General features: G+C 40.4%; 1 protein-coding gene across 1 annotated transcript; it reads left to right on the top strand.

Annotated features, from left to right (window-relative positions):
* Positions 1-6,930: 6,930 nt before the first annotated feature.
* Positions 6,931-21,698, top strand: FETUB (fetuin B). Its single transcript, XM_043473470.1, has 7 exons — positions 6,931-7,363; positions 7,697-7,807; positions 9,164-9,251; positions 11,447-11,616; positions 12,330-12,431; positions 18,880-18,969; positions 21,208-21,698. Exons 1-7 carry the CDS (start codon positions 7,136-7,138, stop codon positions 21,580-21,582), a joined length of 1,164 nt encoding a protein of 387 aa, XP_043329405.1. The 5' UTR covers positions 6,931-7,135; the 3' UTR covers positions 21,583-21,698.
* The last annotated feature ends 1,726 nt before the right edge of the window (positions 21,699-23,424 follow it).

Here is a 23,424-nt window from a genome sequence, read left to right as displayed (position 1 = left end):
TTGTGCCAAGTACCTTGCATTTACTTTCCCTGTGACCAGTCTTCATGGTGGCCTCAGGATCTGGCAGTTTCTGCTACATTCCTTGGAAGCAGGGAGCCTCTGACGTGTAGTCAGTGGCCACATCTGACTGTTAGCAGCTTAAATAAGGTGTGCCACAGTGTAAAATGAATAGAAACAATATCATTCATAAGTTTTCCTATTAATTACAGATTGAAATTGAGGTAGGAGATAGATGGGCTCCAGGTTGGAAATTTGCAATCAGTTAGCCTACTGCACAATTGCACTCATCTCACACGTGAGTAAAGTAATTCTCAAAATTCTTCAAACAAGGCTTCAGCAATACATGAACCATGAACTTCCAGATGTTCAAGCTGGTTTTCAAAAAGGCAGAGGAACCAAAGATTAAATTGCCAACATCTGCTGGATCATCAAAAAAGCAAGAGAGTTCCAGAAAAACATCTATTTCTGCTTTATTGACTATGCCAAAGACTTTGACTGCATGGATCACAATAAACTGTGGAAAATTCTGAAAGAGATGGGAATACCAGACCACCTGACCTGCCTCTTGAGAAATCTGTGTGCAGGTCAGGAAGCAACAGTTAGAACTGGACATGGAACAACAGACTGGTTCCAAATAGGAAAAGGAGTACATCAAGGCTGTATACGGTCACCCTGCTTATTTAACATATATGCAGAGTACCTCATGAGAAACGCTGAACTGGAGGAAGCACAAGCTGGAATCAAGATTGCAGGGAGAAATATCAATAACTTCAGATATGCAGATGACGCCACCCTTATGGCAGCAAGTGAAGAAGAACTAAAGAGCCTCTTGATGAAAGTGAAAGAGGAGAGTGAAAAAGTTGGCTTAAAGCTCAACATTCAGAAAACTAAGATCATGGCATCCGGTTCCATCACTTCATGGCAAATAGATGGGGAAACTGTGGAAATAGTGGCTAACTATTTTTTTGGGCTCCAAAATCACTGCAGATGGTGACTGCGGCCATGAAATTGAAAGACACTTACTCCTTGGAAGGAAAGTTATGACCAACCTAGATAGCATATTAAAAAGCAGAGACATTACTTTGCCAACAAAGGCCCATCTAGTCAAGGCTATGGTTTTTCCAGTGGTCATGTGTGGACGTGAGAGTTGGACTATAAAGAAAGCTGAGCACCGAAGAATTGATGCTGTTGAACTGTGGTGTTGGAGAAGCCTTTTGAGAGTCCCTTGGACTGCAAGGAGATCCAACCAGTCCATCCTAAAGGAGATGAGTCCTGGGTGTTCATTGGAAGGACTGATGCTGAAGCTGAAATTCCAGTACTTTGGCCACCTGATGCAAAGAACTGACTCATTTGAAAAGACCCTGATGCTGGGAAAGATTGAAGGCAGGAGGAGAAGGGGACGACAGAGGATGAGATGGTTGGATGGCATCACTGATTCAGTGGACATGGGTTTGGGTGGACTCCGGGAGTTGGTGATGGACAGGGAGGCCTGGCGTGCTGCGATTCATGGGGTTGCAAAGAGTCAGACACGACTGAGTGACTGAACTAAACTGAAGTGAGCCTCTTTTCATTTCTTGAGATAAGGGATAGGTGGGCTTCAGTTGAGGAATTTACAGTCAACAAAAACAGGGTAAATAGCCAGTCTTTGTCTTTTACCTCAAGGGAATAATCATGGCAAGGACAAAGAAAGGAAAAAACCCTGTCTGATGAGGGAGAAAGACTCCTTGGAGTCAAAAGTCAGAGGATAATTCCAGGCCATAATGAGTCATGCTCCTCCCAGGAGCCTTCACTTCGAGATCCAACTTGGCCAGGGTGTGCGTGTGGACCCCAGGGGAGGGTCCTGAGACAAATTACCCTAGGAAGGGACAAAGCAAGGTGATTGGCCTGAGGGAATGAAGACCCGGAAAACTGACCCTTCATTAAGGATTTAAACTTCCCAAAGGTGTGCTGTCTCTCTGGGCTCACCTAGGCACCTTTCAGCACGTACTTTTCTTTTTAGTAAACTTTAGTTTTCTCTTTACCTTCTGCCTCCTTGCCTGAATTTGTTCTTAACTAGGCAGGCAAGACTAGGGACCTTAGCCCTAACTGCTGACACTTATGGTCCAGTGGTTAGGACTCCCGGTCTGGGAAACTAAGACCCTGCTTCCAGCTACTGCTCGCTGCTGCTTTCTGCAAGCTGCCGCTTACTGCTGCTCACATCCAAAATCAAAATGATGATATTTTGAATCTATTGGATTAAGTCAAATATTAAAATTAATTTCACCTGCTTTTTTTTACTTTTTAAATGTGGCTACTAGGAAATTTAAAATTAACCATGACTTGCAGTGTGTTTTAATGGAAACACCCTAAACCAACACCAAGATTTAAACCTGGGTTCATGGTGCCACAATCGTTCTTTCACACTCATATGCTGAATTAACTTCTCTGCTGATACTAAAATCATTTACACACATGGGGCACCAAACAGAAGTGAAGCTGGGGTGGGGCTCCTGGGAAAAGACCAAATGTGTTTTCCTCTCTACAAGCAGATGCAACTGTGTATGTGTGTGTGAATGTGTGGGCATGTCTATATGTGCATGTGTGTGCTGCTGTTTTGAGGGCAAGGAAACTAACCGTTATGACACCCACAGTGTCTTCACCGTTAAGGAATCTCTTACCTGTCGTCACACAGCTAAGGAAGGGCTGAGCCAGGACATTTGAGTCAAAATCAGTTTCCTCTCCCATCAGTTAGAGTTTCATCCCCCTTGAATCTGTTTGCCTTTCTTCTTAGCTGCTGCTGCTAAGTCACGTCAGTAGCTGCAATGAAGGCCTTTATCCCTGCACGTCCACTGCATTTCCTCAGGTTTCAAACTATCTCCTCCTCTTTTGGCCCCTCTCCAGTCCATCTCCTCCTTCCTTCCCACCCTTTTTCTGCACATCATCTGAGCTCTGTGAATGTTTGTTCACTTGCTGGCTGTAAATCTTTGTTGTATCCCAATAATTGAATGCCTGGTGTCCATACCCACTTCTGATTTTCATACCCATTTTCCTAGTGTTGCTGTTAGTTGAGAACAATGCCTAAAGCCCATCTCGAAGGAGTTGGGATAATTAGATTTGGACTTATAAATTAAGATTTGAAAACTGATTATTTGCTTGCAGAAATTAGGGGCTAAGTTTTATTAAGCTAATTAGTTTTATTAACCCTTGACTCCAGAGATCCTAACATGGTTCTTGGCATAACCCTAACCCTTGCTCAGTGCTAGGGAGTTTCAAGTAACTGCCGTGATTCTACCTGTAACACTAGCTGCCCTGGATGCCAAGTGTGAGCCTAGCCCCCCATGTATAGAATCTCCTGTGAGGCAGGCGCTGTAGTTAGCCCGTTTTACAGATCTGACAACTGAGGTTTGGAGATTAACTAACTTTCCAAGTTCATTTAGTTGGTAATTAAGAGACTTAACAATTAGGCTATTACTGTAGTGTTTGCTCTGATGAAAAGGATTCTAAACTAGAAGGTTTCGGTAACTGGTTTTGCCACTAATTCATTTATGAGTTTTGTTTAGGTTGTTGTTCAGCCACTCAGTTGTGTCCAACTCTTTGCAACTTCATGGACTGTAGCACTCCAGGCTTCTCCTTCTAAACCTCAGTTTTCTCACCTCAGAAATTTGATGGTTAGAATCACTAAATTACCACTAAGGGTAATTTTCTGCGAGTCTGTATGCTACCACCAGGTGGTCTACAATGTCCCCCAAGTGCACGGCAATCAATGAAGAAAAAACTATTTTCCACTTAATTTTTTTTTCTTTTTTAATTAAAAAAAAATTTGTCTATTTATTGTATTTGGCTGCCTCAGGTCCCAGTTGTGTCATGTGGGATCTTTGGATGAGGCACTCAGACTCTCCAGTGATGCTCAGGCTCAGCTGCTGTGTCTTAGTTGTTCCACAGTATGTGGAACCTTAGCTCCCAGACCAGGGATGGAACCCGGGCCCCCGGCCCTGCAAGGCAAATTCCTAACCACTGGACCATGAGGGAAGTCCCTTCATTCAACTTTTAAATAAAAATCTAAATTTTATCACAGTAACTAATTATAGTAGTCCTTACTAGTAACACAAATCATTATATTTTAGTGTGAAATTGAAGTTTCAAGTAAACAGAGGTAAGAGTAAATGTTTCATGGAGGGACATTTCTTTCAATCCAGCTGGAATACTTTCAGTAAAAAAGTCTTCACACCTCTATCCAGTTTCTCATCAAAAAACATCACAGATAGCTATTCATATTTGCCAGTACGGCAATTCCAAAGCTTATTATTAATAATAAGTATCACAAAAATCTCTCCTATAGTTAAGTTAGTGTAGGAAATTGCAATATAAATAGGTTTCCTCACCTCAAAGCTTCAGAGAGCCTTTAACGTGCTCATGTGTATTGAGACTCTGTAAACTGTGCAGTTACGGAGGTGGCAGTTCTTAAACATATTTGAGCACAGAACGCTGAGAACAAGGATGGGTGGGAGAGGGTGGGTAAACGTGGAAGGGGGCCAGGCAGAGAGAGGGGTGAGAAATGCCTCTCATGGACTAGGGTTCTATGGAATACCATCTGTGATAGCCTAGTCTAGAAGCTTCCCCTCTCTCACGACGAACTGTCTGTAATGTGTGTATGTGCTTTTCAAATAGAAAGTTCCAATCAGTAGTAACTACTAAGTAGAACCCCAAAAGAAGTTAAAAGAGAAAAGTAAGGGTCCAAACCAGTATATTCCTGTATTCCAGACCACCTTCCCATCATTGATTTTGTTGTTCAGTTGCTCAGTTGTGTCCGATTTTTGTGACCCCATGGACTACAGCACACTAGGCTTCCCTGTTCTTCACTATCTCCTGGAGTTTGCCGAAACTCATGTCCATTGAGTCAGTGATGCCGTCCAACCATCTCATCCTCTGTCGCCCCCTTCTCCCCTTGCCTTCAAGCTTTCTCAACATCAGAGTCTATTCCAATGAGTCGGCTCTTTGCATCAAGTGGCCAAAGTATCTATCTCTTAACAATAATATTAGATTTTAATCTCTGAACAAGTTTGCTTCCACACAGCTCCAAAGAAAAAACGTGTGAAATTGGAGTATCATTTGAGAACTATTGACCTGTCATTCAGTTTTTTGATGTAAATGAAGTCTTCATTTAAAAAAAAAACCTAAATGAGGCTAAATGGAACACTTTAAAAAATTATTTATTTTTAATTGAAATATAGTTGATTTACACTGTTTTATTAGTTTCCAATATACAGCTAAGTGATTGAGTTAAACATATGTATACATTCTTTTTCATATCCTTTTCCATTATGGTTTATTACAAGATATTGAATATAGTTCCCTGTGCTATATAGTAGGACCTTGTTTATCTCTTTTATATATAGTGTCTGTATCTGCTAATCGGAAAGTCCTAATTTATCCCTCCCCGACCCCTTTTCCCTTTTGGTAACTCTAAGTTTGTTTTCTGCACCTGTGATATGTTTCTATTTTGTAAAAATGTTCATTTGTGTCATATTTTAAATTCCACATATAAGCAATGTCATATGATATTTGTCTGGCCTGCTTTACTGGTAGCTAATCTCTAAATCCATGCATGTTGCTTCAAATGGGATTATTTTATCCTTTTTTCTTGGCTGAATAATATTCCTTTATGGGCTTCCCAGCTGATGCTAGGGGTAAAGAATTCACCTGCCAATGCAGGAGATGTAAAAGAAGCAGGTTCCATCCCTGGGTTGGGAAGATCCCCTGGAGGAGGAAATGGCACCCCATTCTAGTGTTCTTGCCTGGAGAATCCCATGGACAGAGGAGCCTGAAAGACTACAGTCCATGGGGTCTCAAAGAATCAGACACAACTGAGCGTCTGAGCACAATATTCTGTTATAAACACATATATACATATGTGCAAAAGTGTTAGTTGCTCAGTTGTGTCTGACTCTTTGAAACCACATGGACTGTAGACTGCCAGGCTCCTCTATCCATGGGATTCTCCAGGCAAGAATACTGGAGTGGGTAGCCATTCCCTTCTCCAGGGGGTCTTCCTGAACCAGGTATGGAACCTGGGTCTCCTGCATTGCAGGCAGATTCTTTACCATCTGAGTCACTAGGGAAGCTTATATATATATATCATATATATGCGATCTTTATCCATTCATCTGTCAGTAGATACTTAGATTGCTTCCATGTCTTGGCTATTGTAAATAGTACTACTATGAACATTTGGGTGCATGTATCTTTTCAAATTAAGAGTTTTCTCTGGATATATGCCTAGGAGAAGGGTTGCTGGGGCATATGACAATTCTATTTTTAGTATTTTAAGGAACCTCAATACTGTTCTCCATAGTGGCTGCACCAATTTACACTCCCACCAACAGTGGAGGAGGGTTTCCTTTTTTCCACATCCTATCAGCATTTATTATTTATAAACTTTTTAATGATGGCCACTCTGACCACTGTGAGGTGGTATCTCACTATGATTTTGATTTGTATTTCTCTAACAATTAGCAATGTTGAGTATCTTTTCATGTGCCTGTTGGCCATGAAACAGAACCCTTTCTAGCCAGATTCCAAAATGCTTTAGGAATCTCACCAGAGCTTCATGTATATGATATGGACTTAAAGTCCTTTTTCTGATATAACAAGAATGGTGAACCCGGGTTGTGGGGTATGAAGTCACTGAGCGCCCTTACCACTGATTCCGGGCTCCAAACCTGAAATAAAGGTGAGTGTGGCCAGGACATTGACTGGAGGCAAGGTGTTAGGGGTAATGAGAGAGGAGGTGATAGTCTGCCTATTCTGACTCAGCTGGAGCCCTGAACAGAAATCAGAATTCAATAACGATCTCCTAGAAGCCTTGACCCAAGTGTTTGTATTGATTTGTTGGGTAACAGGAAACTTCAATCTGTTTACATGTACACGTGAATATGAGATTACTCTGGGGTCAAAGGTTATAGATAGTGGCAAATCCCATCCAAAGTACTGACTCAGCGAAATCTACATTTGGCATTCCAGAGATAAATAGGACACTGTGCTTCATATCTGGATCACTGGTTTAGACTGCGATTACAAAGCTGCTCAAGTTGGCCTCAAGATCCTACAAACAGCCTCATTCCTGCAGCTCCGCACACTCACCCCTTCTCGCCATAGGATGAGTGTGCTCCTACTCCTGGTGCTCTGCACCCTGGCCATGGGCTGCGGGGCTTCATATCCACCCCAGCCAGCCATCATGCCCTCACCTCTCCTCTCCCTTGACTGCAACAGCTCCTATGTGCTGGATATCGCAAGTGACATCCTGCAGGACATCAACAGGGACCGACAGGACGGTTACGTGCTGAGCCTTAACCGAGTGAGAGATGCCCGTGAACACAGACAGGGGGTAAGTGGTGGTCCCCGCTGGGGCAGGTGTTTGCACAAGCTGGGGAGGCTGGCCAGGGCATGGGAACCCAGAGACACCAGCCAACAGGTGCTTTCCAAGTCAGAAACCCTGCTGAGTACACGCTGCTCTCCTCTGCTAGGGTGCTGCTGCCTCTCAGCAGTATTAGAAACAAGTGCTAATGGTATCCACTCTGAAACTTGTGTCCTATCATTTATAGGAACACTTCACAAACACCAGATCCTTTGACTTTGCCATCAAACAGAGAGTTTCTTGGCTGGTCATTAGAGGTTTCCGCTTCATGTGGGTTGTGCATTTCTCGTCCCCCTTGCACAGGCTGGTCTGGGGTCTCTGCTCTATTTCACACTGGACGTGTTAGAGACTGGCTGCCATGTGCTTAGCAGGACACCATGGAAGAACTGTGGGGTGAGGCTCTTTCATCAATCGGTGAGTACTTTCCCCAGGAACTTGAGGGGGGGAATCTAGGTGTTCTCTGTCTACAGGATGAAGATTATTCAACATGTGCCATCTTTAAATGTCCCTCTTTATAATCTCTGGGGCAGGGTGCCTATGTGGTTATTTCAATTTGATAGAAAAAAGAGTCTAATCAGAGGGGGTTTCTGACGCTCCCACTGGGGTCATGACCCCAGAATTGAAATGTTGCCCCCAAACTGTTTTCTGCCTCCAAGACCTCCCCATAGGCTCTGAGCTAGGCTTAAATTGAGGGGCAAAGATCTGAGGTATAGTGCTCTGGATGTATGTTTAAGGAAAACTGTAGAAGCAATGGCAGGGGAGCTTTGAAATTTGTTTTAGTTTTATTTTGTTTTCAAGAACACTTATATGAGATTTGAGGCTGAGGAAGGGAGGGCTGTGGTATGGGTGCTCTCAGAGGTGCTTTGGAAGGATTTCATAGTATTACAGAACCTAAAGGGAGTCAGAATTGATCCTTTTAAAGATGACCATTGAAGAGGCTTGAAAAGAGCATCTTAAGTTTTCATTTAGTTTTCAATTATCCTGAGATTATTTTCATTAATTTATATGAAACTTTGTAAGTGATATAAGTGTGATATAAGTATCTAGAAGTGAAGTGTTTGGCAAAGACGTCTTTTTCTAGTCATTTAACCAAACTTGTCAAACTGCACCTACCTGGTTTGGGAAAGCAAAACAGTCTGTATACCCTGTTGTGAATTATGTTTGTTAGGCACTAGCTTAATAGACAAAATATATTTGTGTATCACTAGCTGCTATAGCACATATACCAAAAAGGATATATCAATTGCAAAATGATAGAACTTCATTTCCCATTCATGTAAAGTTTAAAATAGAAATCCTTGATGAGGAAGGGGCTTTCCTCCAGAAGTGATTTGGAGACTGGATGCTTCCATGTTGTGGCCCCCTAGACTCTGTAGACTTCACCTTGTGGCTTCTGTGGTCACCATGCTCATCTGCAACAAGCAGTGGAAAGGGAAAGAGCATGGAGGGCAGATAGCGTGTGGGAGGGCTTTACAGGCTAGATCTAAAAGTGGTTATACATCCCTTCTGCTCACTTGGCTGTGGTTAGAGCTCATCTACACACAATCACATCTAAGCAGGAAGGAGGCTGGGAAGAAGTCAAGCTGTGTCTCAGATGAGGGTTAAATTGTTTAATGATCAGCTGGCAGTTTACTCCACCCCAAAACTACGAAAATTGATCTTGAGTTTCTTGTTCCTTAAAAATGAAATGTCCAGTTTCATTTCAGAGGTATTTTTTTTTTAAGTCTTAGTTCATTCCACTGTGTCATGAAGTGCATTTGTTGGTTCTAGGTTTATGGCCAATGCAAAGCAATATTTTACATCAATAAGGAAAAAAGAATTTTCTATTTAGCTGCATATAATTGTACTCTTCGCCCAGGTAAGAGATCACTTTCATTTTGTTCATTTTAATAACAGGTGAAAAAAGAGCATTTAAGTCTACTATGCTGTAGTGTATAGGGTTTCTTCCATCCTCACTTCTTATTCATCCCAAAGCTAGGTTTTTTGTATACCCAGCACTTGCACTGCTCCTCTTCCCACAATTAATCTTTCTAAATAACCTGCAATAGCTCTACATTGTGTCCTATATCAAATCCTAAATTTTCAGTCTGATGTAAATGGCACAATCTCCATGACAGGTCCCCAGGTTTCCTTTCTAGCTATCTGTGCCTTGTTTCACTGACTGTACCAATTCTGCACTCCATTTAACCAGATGACTCACTATTTTCTGAACACACATCACATTCTCCAATCTCTGCATCTAGTTTGTGCTTCTCCCTCTGCTGAGGATAACCTCTGCCCTTGGAACTCCTAAGCATTCTTTAAAGATCATTGCCAAGGCTGCTTCTTCTATCATGTTCTCTATTCAAGAAAACAAAACAGAACAGAAACAAACAAGAAATAGTGCTTTCGTGTTCTACAGCCCTGTACAACTTTACCCTAACCATTCATGGAGCACAGACCATGCACTGCCTGGATTTGGGGTCCTCTGTCTTATATCTTGTAGAGCATTTTATCCCTTCTTCCTCTCTGCTACAACGCTTCCCCCAGTTCCTAGCAAGTGGGTGTGCGTATGTGTGTGCGGGTTCAGTCGTGTCAGACTCAGCGACCCCATGGACTATAACTTGCCAGGATCCTCTGTCCATGGAATTTTCCAGGCAAGAGTACTGAAGCGGGTTACCATTTCCTCCTCCACCTATCAAGTATAAGGAGTCTATAATATCATTGAATAAATTAATAAATACATATATTCATTCTGGGTCCTGAAAAGTAAGCATCCACAGCATGGGAAAATAGGATGGCTCCTCATCAAACTATTAAGTGCATGTGACTCCCTTGAGGGATCTCATTCAAGAGCAGATTCTGATTCCTGTAGATCTGGGGTGGAACCTGAGAGTCTGCATTTCTAACAAGGTCTAGGTGATAACAATATGATTGGTTCCTTTGAAGGACAAGGCAATAGAACTAAACCTTCCTGGTTGTGAAGATGAGACTCATCTAAAATAAATTCGAGGACAACAACTAATAAAACAGATCAAGTCTGAAATGGAAGTCCTAGGTACCAGAGGTATGGGAGGTCAGGCAATGACATGTGCCTGGGAGTGACAAGCCGTGGATGTCACTCCCCCACAATATGCCTAAATACATCTAAATAAAACCACAGTTGATCAAAGCAATGTGTTTGCTTTGTTAGAACAACTGCTAGACAAGCTTCCTAGTGTGACTTTTACACTAGTTATGCCACCCCCAGCCCCTCCCAGTCAAGACATTCTAGCTGTATCTTTAGTGTGATTAACCTATTCAGTCATACAGTGATTGGATCAACTTCTGTTTTCCAGCTCACGTACATTGTCTAACCAAAGAGGGTGTGTTTCCACCTTCCATATGTCATTAACTCACTCATTCATTCAGCAGGCACTTACTAAGCACCATCCATGTGTCAGACATTATTTTAGGTGCTGGTGACTAAAAGGTAAATAGAACATGACGGTAATGAAATCCCAACTCATTCTCTTTATAGAGGCAGTGATGGGGGAAGATAGTGAGCTAATAGGGAAAATGTTTTTATATCAAAGTAAGTTGACACTTGAACAACATATGTTTGAACTATCAGTGTCCACTCATACATGGATTTATTTTTTCATGAAATACATACTATAATACTGCACTATACTTGGTTGATTGAATCTGTGGGTACAGAACCATGGATACAGAGGGCTCAAAACAAAGTTAAACTGGGATGTTTGACTATGTGGAGGGTCAGCACCCCAACCCTCATGTTGTTCAAGGGTCAACTGTACTATATTATGTGTTTTTAAACTAAATTTCTAGGGTAAAAAGATTTGCATAAGGTGAAAAAAAATATTGCCTTGTTTCTTTTTAAATTGTGAAAGTAATACAGGCTCCTTGCAGAAAGCATGTATTTCTAAATAATGCTTTTCCACTCCATCCTTGACAGTGCTGAGTGTTATCTTTTCTCCTTTTGATCTCCACCTCTGTTGTGATCATGTGATTTACAGAATTATACATAATTAAGGAGTTTTATTTTAAACTTGTTCTCTTTGGCACTTATAGTTTCTCGAAGAGTGATTTCCATGACGTGCCCTGACTGCCCCAGCACCAGTCCCTATGATTTGTCAAACCCCAGGTACATGGAAACTGCTACTGAGTCTCTTGCAAAACACAACAGTGGGAGCCCCTCAAAGCAGTATTCTCTCGTCAAAATCACCAAGACTTTTAGTCAGGTGAGTCTGAAATGTCAGCTACAACAACATGTCTCATAATTCTTGCCATGGTTATCAAGGTACTCCCTTTGATTAGAACCTAAGAGCCTTTTCCTCATTTCCTACCTTGGTAACCTTGATGCACATTCAATTGTGTCTAGTTTCTGAGTTGGTCTGTGGGATTTCCACTAGAATTGTGTGATTTGATTTCATTTCATTGCCCTGAAGGCAAGAAGGGAAATGGACTCATGGTCTCCATGGGTTATTCTACTTAGGTTCACTGTTTATTACCATAGTCCCACACCTGGCTGACCACAGACCACTTAGCAAGTCAACTTCTGTGTTTTAAATACAGGAGTACTTGTTGAGTTTTATGGGTTAGAGGAAAGGAAATGTTCATTTGTGTCTGGATTGTGTTGGTATCTATCAAATGGAGAAAAGTTAATTTAATAACAAATTTACAGGGGGAAAAATAAGCTCACCCAAGGGAAGATTTTTGAGCCCATTTAAATCCTTAAGAAGGGAAGAAATGTATGGGAAAAGTTACATTTTCGAAATAACAAAATCATAATACAAGGTTTGGTCATGGTGGGGATTTCAGGGACAAAAAGCGGCCTTTGTTGACAGTGACTCTGGGGATGCGTGGTTTCTATAAATCTAATGTTGTCAAAGCTGAGTCATGGCACCACTTGGGAAGGTTTGACTTTTATTTCTCACCTCTTGTTTCCTACTAGTGGGTGTTTGGCCCTGCCTACTTTGTGGAATATTTGATCAAAGAATCACCATGCACCAAGTCACAGGGTAGCAGCTGTGCACTGGAGTCCCCTGACTCTGTGGTGAGTATTGCTGAATGTTTTCATAACTCAAGATTTGTGCTCACAGATCATCTATGTGTATTCATAATGTGTAAAATTACACATGAAGTGTTGTAATGCACAAAGCACTTTCATTCACCTTAAGGAGCAACTGGTTAGTTAAAGATGGCCCAGATGCAATAACATTTGATCATAAATGCAGTTTTCATCAGCAACATGGTGCCTTGGCAAAAAATAATCACAGGAGGCTACAAAACATAGACAAATCTCTCAGTGGTTGGTAGCGGCCCTACTTTTATCTGAACAAAACCAGTTACATTTGGAATACATCATGATGTTCCATTCCTTGGACCACTCTTTATTAAGAAGGACGAAATCAAACAGGACTTATTTCAAAGAAAGCAGCCAAGATGGCGAAGGTGCCACCTTGAAACCATCTGAGGCACAGCTGGTAGGAATGTCAATTGGCACAGTGGATTATAGCACAATTAGGCAGAATGCAAGCTGTTTCCCCCATTATTCACTTAGCTATAATAAAAGTTTTATTAAGATATAATTCACATACCATAAAATTCACCCTTTCAAGGTATACAATTCAGTGCTTTTTAGTCTATTCAAAGAGTTGAATCATCAGCACTACTATCTAATTTTAGAATATTTTCATCAACCTTCAAAGAAATTCCATGTCCATTAACGGTCATTCCCCTTACATCATTCAGAGGATCTCAGTTCCCCAACCAAGGGTTGACCCAGCCCCATGGCAGTGAAAGCACCGAGTCCTCACTACTGGACTTCCAGGGAATTCCCTATGTATAAGTTATTATGTATACATATGTTTTCATTTCTTTTGGGTACACACCTTGGAGTGGGATTGCTGGGTCATATGAGAATTCTAGGCTTCCCTGGGGGCTCAGATGGTAAAGAATCTGTCTGCAAATCAGGAGACCCCTGTTTGGTCCCTGGGTCTGGAAGATCCCCTGGAGAAGGGAATGGCTACCCACTACAGTATTCTCTTGCCTGGAGAACTCCTTGGACAGAGTAGCCTGGCGGGCTACAGTCCACAGGGTCGCAAAGGGTCAGACATGACTAAGCAACTAAGCATACACGCATGAGAATTCTATGTTTAACCTTTTGACTAACAGCAAACTTTTCCAAAGTGACTACACCAATTATACAATCCCATCAGCAGTATGTGAGGGTTTCAATTTCTCTATGTTTTTGTGAATGCCTATTATTATCTGGGCTTCCCAGGTGGTGCTTGTGGTAAAGAACCCACCTGCCAATGCAGGAGATGTAAGAGAAGTGGATTTGCTCCTTGGGTCAGGAAGATCCCCTGGAGGAAGGCATGGCAACCCACTCCAGTATTCTTGCCTGGAGAATCTCATGGAGGGAGGAGCCTGGCGGGCTACAGTCCATAGGGTTGCAAAGAGTCAGACATGACTAAAATGACTTAACATGCATGCATGCATTACTATTATCTGTCTTTCTTATCATAGATATCTTACTGTGTATGAAATAGTCTCTCTTTTTGGTTATATTTGAATTTCCCTAATGGCTAATGATATTGAGTATCTTTTAATATGCTTTTGGGCCATTTGTATGTATTCTTTGGAGACACATCTATTGAAATCCTTTGTCATTTAAAAATTGGATTATTTGTATTTTTATTGTTGAATTGTAGGAATTCTTTACATACTCTGGATATGATTCCTTTATCAGATATATGACTTTCAAATATATTCTCCCATTATCTGATTTTTCTATTCATTTCTATTCTTGATGATGTTCTTTGAAGTACAAAAGTTTTTAATTTTAATGAAATGCTGTTTTTTTTTCTTTTGTTGAATGTGCTTTCTGTATCATATCTAAGAATCCATTGCCTAATCTAAGATCACTAAGATTTACTCCTATGTAATCCTCTAAGAGCTTTATAGTTTTAGCTTTAGGTCTCTGACCCATTTTTGAGTTTTTTTGTATATGGTATGAGGTAGGAGGTTCAACTTTATTTGTCTGCTTGTGAATATCCAGTTGTCCCTGCACTATTTGTTGAAAGACTATTACTATTGTTTACCCTGTTTAATTATATTGACATACATTCTAAAGACCTATTGACTATTAATGTAAGGGCTTATTTTTGTACCCTCTATTTTATTCCATTGATCTGCATATCTCTTCTTGTACCAGTACCACACTATCTCCAATACTGTAGTTTTGTAGTAAATTTTGAATTGGGAAGTGTGAGCCCTCCTATTTTGTTTTCTTATTCAATATTGCTTTGAGTATTCTGAATCCCTTGCATTTTCATAATATGTCAACTTCAGAATCAGCTTGTCAGTTTCTATCTTTAAAAAGCAGGAAATTTGATAGGGATTTCACTGACTCTCTAGACCAAATGTAGAAAGTACTATCCTCTTAAAAATACTAATTTTTCCAGTCCATGAATATGGGAAGTCTTTCCATCTGTTTAGGATGGAAATATAATTTCTTTAAGCAATATTTTGTAGTCTTCACTTTTTTTATAGCTAAGTATTTTATTTTTCTCTTTGATGCTGGTATAATGTATTTGACTTTTCCATTTTATTTTGGATTATTCATTGCAAATATATAGAAATATAGTTGATTTTTATATTTTCACCTGTATCCTGTAACCTTGCTGAACTCGTTTATTATTTCTAATAGTTTTCTAGTACAGTCTTTAGGATTTTCTGTATATAAGATCATGTCTTCTACAAAGAGATATAGTTTTACTTCTTCCCTTCCAATCTGAATGACTTTTAATTCTTACCTAACTTTCCTGACTAGAACTTCCAGTACAATGTTAAATAGAGGTGGGAAGCGCAGATGACCTTATCTTATCCCTGATTTTAGGAGGAAAGCATTCAGCATTTCATTATTGAATATGATGGTAACTGTAGGCTTTTTATAGCTGCTTTTTATCAAGTTGAGAAAGTTCCCTTCTAGTCCTAGTTTTGTTGAATGTTTTTTATTGAAAAACAGTGCTAGCATTTGCCAAATGCTTTTTCTGTGTTAGTGAGATAGTCGTTTGGTTTTTTCCTCCTTTAATCTACTAGTGTTGTATACACCACTGATTTTTGTATGTTAAGACAACCTTGTGCTTTGGGGTAAGTCACAGTTGATCACGATATTTAATCCCTCTATATGTTTCTGAACTCAGCTTGCCAGTGATTTTTTTTTTAAGATTTTAAATCTACATTTATAAGAGACATTGGCCTGTAGTTACTCTGTCTTGTCTCTGCCTGATCTTCATGTAAGTGTAATGTTGGCTTCATAAAATGAGTTGGGAAATTTTCCCTCTTCTATTTTATCTTGGAAGAATTTGTGAAAGAGTGGTGTTCATTCTTCTTTAAATATTTGGTAGCATTCACCAGTGAAGCCATCTGGGCCTGGGCTTTTCTTTGTGGGAAGTTTATTTGATTAATAATTCAATTTCTCTACTTGCTATATACCTATTCAGATTTTATATTTCTTCTTGAGCAAGTTTTGGTAGTTCATATCTTCCTAGGAATTTATCCATTTCATCTAACTTATCTAATTAGACAGCGTACAACTGTTTACAGTACTTCATTTTTATTTCTGAAATATTAGAGGTGTTGTACCCTATTTAATTTCAATTTTAGTGGTTTGAGTCTTTTTTTTGTCTATCTAAAACTTTGTCAATTTTATTAATTTTTTCCAAAAAAATCAATTTTCAGTCTCATTTATTTTTTCTTTTACTTTTTTAGTATCTAGTTTTTATATTTCCTCTCTATCTTTATTATAACTTTCTTTTTGCTTGCTTTGGGCTTAGTTTACACCTCTTTTTTCTGGCTTTTTAAAGTAGAAACTTAAGTTATTTATTTACAATCATTAGTCTCTTTTAACATAAGCATTTACATCTATAAATTTCCTTCTAAGCTATGATTGAATCGATTCTCACAAGTTATTCTTGTCATTTTTGTTCCCATCCATCTCAAAATATTTTCTAATTTTCCTTGTGATTATTCTTTAACCAAATGGTTACTTAGGAGAGTTATTTAATTTCTTCATATTTGTGAAAATTCCAATTTCCTTCTGTTATTCATGTCTAATTTCATCTCATTGTGGTTGGAGAATGTACTCTGTGCGATCTCAATTCTTTTTAATTTATTGAAACTTGTTTTATGGTTTAACCTAAGGTATATCCTAGAGAAATTTCCATGTACACTTGAGAAGAATGTATTCTGCTGTTGTTAGGTAAAACAGTCTGTAGTTGTCTGTTAGGTTTAGTTTGTTTATAGTGTTGTTCAAGACTTCTGTTTCTTTATTGATGTTCTGCATACTTGTTTTATTCATTATTGAAAGTGAGCTTTCCAACTATTATTGTTGAATTACCTATGGCTTCCTTGAATTCTGTCAGGTTTTGCTTATGTACTTTGGGGATCTGTTGTGAAGGGCACATATATTTATAGTTGTGTCTTTCCAATAAATTGAGCCTTCTATCATTATAAAATATTTTTCCTTGTCTCTAGTAACAATTTTTGTCTTAAAGTCAATTTTGTCTGATATTTGTATAGTCATTCTCAACTCTTTTCAGTTACTGTTTGCATTGTAATATTTTGTCCATCTTTTAACTTTCAACCTGTTTGTGTCTGAATCTGAACTATGTCTCTCAAAAGCCTTTTATAGGGACCTCTCTGGTGATCCAGTGGCTAAGACTCTGCTTTCGATGCAGAGGGTTGGGGTTTGACTCCTGGTCGGGGAACTAGATCTCACATGCTGCAACCAAGACCCTATGAAGCCAAATAAGTAAATGTTTTTTTTAAAAAAGACTTTTATAACCAGCCAATTGAATATTAGGGAATCATTGGGAAAACATCTTCATCATCTTCTGTGGAATCTCCCTGTCTCACTTTTTGATACCATCTTGGGCAGATCACATAGTTTTCTAGTCATTTTCAGTAATAAGAATGATTTCACTTAGATTATTAAGATTCACTTTCAGGTATTAAAAAATTCCTTTTAGTCAATTCTAAATCAAAACTTCTATCTCATATCCAATTCAAAGTGTTTTCCTCTCTGAGGCTTAAGCCTGACCCAGAGCTTAGGACCTGCTGTGAAGAAGGAGTCAAGGCCTGTCCTTTCATTCTTTTTACCCCTCCTGCAATCTTTTATTTAACTGTGGCTCTTCTGAGTTTCAGGAAGAATAAGACAGGAATAGAGAAAAGAGTCTACAGTCTTTTCACATTACTGGACCTGTAGTTGTAGTTTTCTCTTGGTTTACATTGGCCCTCTGTTTACACTTGAAAAAGTACATGCTCAATGACTCTAAAATTTATCTTCTAAGAATTTACCCTAAGGATATGTGAAAATGTTTAAACATAAAAAATTAGACTCAATCCACTGTTTTACAAAAGAACTTGTTAAATAACACAGAGGAATATTAGGCAGCCATTATAAAGAAAATCATAAAACTATTCGGTGTCATGAAAAGGATTTTCATTATATATTGTTAAATGACAAAAGAAGTTATAAAATATTATGTACTGTATAATTCTATTTTTCTAGAAGAAAAAGTGTGTATTCATTGGGGAAAATGTCAGAAGAAACAAAATCAAATCACTGTAGGAAACGGGTACCTTTCATGCAATTACAGGTCTTTTCATTTTCTTCTTGTTTATCCTATTCTAAATAGCTACTACATTTATAATAAGAAAATAAACATTTTATTTTTAAATAAAGTTTAAGGAGCTGAGAGTAGTCTTGTCTGAGAAGCAAAAACTCGGGGGAAACCTGCATAAAGGGCTGCTGCATGAGAGAGGAAAGCAAGTTTTCTAGCTGACGCAAGGATAGAGTGTGGCCAAGAGACAGATCCGGATTTCTGTGTCTGTCCTATAGACATAGATTTCTGCTCAATACAAAGAATTTTCTAATGGAATTTGTTCCTCAAGAAACCCTGAGTTTCTCTCATTGGAGGCAACTTAGCCTAGTTTGGGTGACTAATTGGTAGGGATGATCTAAAGAATTGGCTTGTGCTCAGTCCTCCGGTGTGTTTGACTCTTTGTCACCCATGGGCTGTAGCCTGCCAGGCTCCTCTGTCCATAGATTATCCCAGCAAGAGTATTGAAGTGGGTTGCCGCTTTTTCCTCCAAAAGAATTGGAGCCTTGTGGTTCAGTCTGTAAAGAATCTGCCTGCAATGAAGGAGACAGGGATTCAATCCCTGCTCCGGGAAGATAGTGTGGAGAAGGAAATGGCAACCCACTTCAGTATTCTTGCCTGGAAAGTCCCATGGACCAAGGAGCGTGACAGGCTACAGTCCATGGGGTCACAAGAGTCGGACGTGACTTAGTGACTACAGCACTATCAACACTACCTGTTACATGGTAGGAGCATAAAAGTGTTGATTGGCTGTGTGTCTATGTAAGCAAAAATGAAGTTGATTCCACCTATGATCATATGTGCACATATAACACTGTATTTTTTTTTCTTTAGCCTGTTGGTATTTGCCACGGTTCTATGAGTCAATCACCAGTAAAGCCGGGCAAGCTCATCTCCGTAAATTGCTCCTTCTTTAATTCACAGGTATTTTTTAGTCAAATTGTTTGTCTTTCTGTGAATATAAGAGCAGGTGATCTATAGTTAATTGCCTCTACCATACATTCTCCTTTTATTTTCTTAAATCCATGATTACCACTTTATTCAGGGTGCCCTAAGGCCACATCCACAAGGTAGCTGATTGAAGATCTCCTACACTTTTTTTTAGTTACAGCATGTTCCCTACAGCATAAGTAAGACCCATTTAGCTTGAATGGCTCAGCCCTCTGTGACATTAAATTCAGTGTCCCAAAGAGTCTTATCCTGAACCATAGGTAGAAGTTGTTTCCATGGAGACACTGAATCCCTTTTTGCAAGTATTTATTAAGCACTTACCATGAGGCAACCTGGTATAAATGAGAGGTGGCTAAGACAGGCCACCTGGGTTCCAGTCCTGTCCTGCCTCCTGCAAGCTGTGTGGACATGCACAAGTTCCTACCTCGCTGAGTCCTGGATGCCTCCTCTGTAGAATGGGATTGCAACACCTATCTTCTTCAGATCCCCATGAGACATAGGTCAGAGGATCTGACTGAAGGGAACTGCTCTGGGCCTGGCACAGAATAAGCAATCAGTAAAGGTGGCTTTCAACTGGTTTTAGAAAAGGCAAAGGAACCAGAGATCAAATTGCCAATATCCACTGGATCACTGAAAAAGCAAGAGAGTTCCAGAAAAACATCTATTTCTGCTTTATTGACTATGCCAAAGTCTTTGACTGCATGGATCACAATAAACTGTGGAAAATTCTGAAAGAGATGGGAATATCAGACCACCTGACCTGCCTCTTGAGAAATCTGTGTGCAGGTCAGAAAGCAACAGTTAGAACTGGACATGGAACAACAGACTGGTTCCAAATAGGAAAAGGAGTACATCAAGGCTGTATATTGTCACCCTGCTTATTTAACATATATGCAGAGTACCTCATGAGAAACGCTGGACTGGAAGAAGCACAAGCTGGAATCAAGATTGCAGGGAGAAATATCAATAACCTCAGATATGCAGATGACACCGCCCTTATGGCAGAATGTGAAGAGGAACTAAAAAAGCCTCTTGATGAAAGTGAAAGAGAAGAGTGAAAAAGTTGGCTTAAAGCTTTAACATTCAGAAAACTAAGATCATGGCATCTGATCTCATCACCTCATGGGAAATAGATGGGGAGACAGTGGAAACAGTGTCAGACTTTATTTTTTTGGGCTTCAAAATCACTGCAGATGGTGACTGCGGCCATGAAATTAAAAGACACTTACTCCTTGGAAGGAAAGTTATGACCAACCTAGATAGCATATTAAAAAGCAGAGACATTACTTTGCCAACAAAGGTCATCTTGTCAAGGCTATTGTTTTTCTAGTGGTCATGTGTGGATGTGAGAGTTGGACTGTGAAGAAAGCTGAGAGCCAAAAAATTGATGCTTTTGAACTATGGTGTTGGAGAAGACTCTTGAGAGTCCCTTGGACTGCAAGGAGATCCAACCAGTCCATCCTAAAGGATATCGGTCCGGGGTGTTCATTGGAAGAACTGATGCTGAAGCTGAAACTCCAATACTTTGGCCACCTCATGTGAAGAGTTGACTCATTGGAATAGACCCTGATGCTGGGAGGGACTGGGGGCAGGAGGAGAAGGGGACGACAGAGGATGAGATGGCTGGATGGCATCACCGACTCAATGGGCATGAGTTTGAGTAAACTCCGGGAGTTTGTGATGGACAGGGAGACCTGGTATGCTGCGATTCAAGGGGTCGCAAAGAGTCGGACACGACTGAGTGACTGAACTGAACTGAACTGAAAGGTGGCTTCTGCTGCCACTACTAGGAGCGGGGAGGCAGCTTATTAGGGACTTTGAACAAGCCATCTTACCTCTCTGGATCATGGTTCAGCTCTGAAATTTGTGAGGCTTACAGTCCAGTTTCCAAAGGTTTTGGTTTCCCCTAGCCCTTATCTGTTCTGATTTTTAACCTTTTATTTATTTATTTAACATTTTTTTTGGCCACATGGCTTGTGGAATCTTAGTTCCCCAACCAGAAATTCAACCCTGGCCCATGGCAAGTGAAAGCCCAGAGTCTTAACCACTAGATGTCAGGGAATTCCCTTTATCCCTTTAATCAGAGGCCCATCTAGCTAATCCCCTTTGGAGAATTCCATCAGAAAGGCACCAAACAGCGTAATCTAGTACCAGGCATAGCAGGGACTTTCTTGGAGGACATTCCCTTATTTGAAAACATTCTCTTTTCAGGCTCCCACCCCTAGAGGTGAAAACGCTGCTGTAAACCAGAGACCTGCAAACCTCACCGAGGCAGAAGAGCCCCAGCAGCAAAACACAGCTCCCACCAACTCACCCACCAAAGCTGTGCTCAAAGGGTCTGTCCAGTACCTTCCTGACTGGGGTAAGAAGCCTGAAGATTCCCAGGAAAAGGAACCTGTTGAGACTGTCCCTGTGCAGCTGGATCTAACCACCAATCCCCAAGGAGAACACCTGGATATCCCCTTCCTCTTCCTGGAGCCCATGGAGGAGCAGCTGGTTGTCCTGCCTTTCCCCTCAAAAGGATGGCGCTCTGCTGAGTGCCCAGGACCAGCTCAGAAGGATGACCCTCGTCTCCTCCCACCATGAGAACCACGTAGAGGATTCCTGGGGGCGTACTGTCCTGCAGGAGATGTGAGGTGATGGGAAAAGAAACAGAAAAACAGTTCAAACATAGAGCAGGCTAATAAAGTAAGTTTTTCGGACTCCTCTTGGTCTCATGTTGCCCAGAAATGGAAATAAAGCTCAACAGTTCACTTTGCACAGTGGGCTACCCCCTTCCTAAACCATCCAAGGCCTCATGCCATACATAGATGCCTCTCTCTTTGTAATGACTTCTTACTTTTAGCCAAGTGTCTCTGATGTAGGGCCTTACAAATATCTTCATCATTCTGATGTTGACCTAAAACAAATGGCCTGAAGATATCTCTCCAGCAAAGATGGATTTATTTAAGGGATAGTAGAGGATTGTGATTTGGGATCTGCAACCGTGGAGAGCCATACCAAGTCCCCAAACAGCAAGAGAAGGAGAAAGCCTTCATAGAGAGGAAAATGAAGTTGGGAGGGCCACACTAAACAAAAAGTCCATGGTTTTTCATTGGCTGAGTCCTTGCCAGGAAAGGAAAGTCTTTCTTCTTCCTCTTGGGCTGTACTGTTGTCACAGGTGAGAGCTCCTCCTTCTGGCTCCCAACTCTATTTAACAGAGGTTTCCGGTTTATAATTTTTTTACATTTCTCCCCTTTTGATCAAGATCTTTCTCTGAAAACACCACTGATCAAGAGTTGGGTTTCCTGACTTCCATGGCTTTTTGTCATTCATTGTCAGGAAGGACCTCTCCTGAGTATAATGTCTCAAACTGGGGGGAAAGCACAAAGATTACAAACCTATTAAGGCTGCATTTAAATGACATGAAAGGGTAGGGAATCTCAGGTCCTTTCATCTAAAGCTCATACTTTATCAAGATCCTAGACATTGGAGATCATCTGAAGCATTATATCATCAAAATTCTGTTAACAAACTTCTCACAGGCCTGGTCTGAGTATCTTTGGAAAGTTGTCTCATCAGATGTCATCTGCTTCAGTTCTGGGAAAGTTTTACTCTCAGGTCACCCGATGATGGGCAGGTCCAATTAGGGTTTGGTACTTTCATTAGATGTATCATGTTAATCCAAGAGTCTTTTCTTTGGAGTTTGGTGGCACAAGAGCTGGTTAGCAGTACCTGATAGAGGCCTTTCCATGAGGTTGAAGGAGAGTTCTTCTGGCGACGTCTTTTCAAACCAGACAAAATCTCCAGGTTGCAAGGTATGATGTTTAAGGTCTTTTTCTCCCAAGGGCACACCGTGAAAAGATTGCTTTACCGAAACATGGTTATTTTTAATAGGAACAATTAGCCCTTTTCAATATTGGAATGCCTCTCCTTTATCAGCTGTGGGTCAAAAGAAGCAGGAGCCAAGTGCATTGGGTGTCTTGTGACCATCTCAAAGGGTGCGAATTATGAGTTCCAAAATGGGCAGATCTGAGATCTAAAGAGACCAATAGCAATGCTTTTGGTCAAGGTAGCTGGAGGGCCTCTACAGACTTTTCCAAGTGAGTCTTAATGATGTTTTCAAGTCAGAGGATTGAGGGTGGTGAGCACAATGGTAGTGTAAAAGCGACCAAACAGCACATATTTATCAAAACACCTGGCAAGTAAACTGTGTTGCTCGATCACTCTGAAGTTTGAGAGGAGTTCCCCAGATAGGGAGAATCTTTTCTAGGAGGACTTTAGCCACAGAAGAGTCAGTAGCCTGTCTACAAGGGAAGGTTTCAGTTTAGTGTGAAAACATGCAGACTGTGACTGAAATATTCTTATGTTCATCACATGGAGCAAGCTGCATGGAATCCATTTTTCAGGTCCAGTAGGCAGTTTAATAAAATATCTGAGAAAAGTATG

Source organism: Cervus canadensis, chromosome 7 (assembly GCF_019320065.1).
Source record: "Cervus canadensis isolate Bull #8, Minnesota chromosome 7, ASM1932006v1, whole genome shotgun sequence".
Classification (NCBI taxonomy): Eukaryota; Metazoa; Chordata; class Mammalia; order Artiodactyla; family Cervidae; genus Cervus; species Cervus canadensis.
The sequence above is the reverse complement of the archived record's forward strand: the minus strand, read 5'-3'. Positions and strand labels throughout refer to the sequence as shown.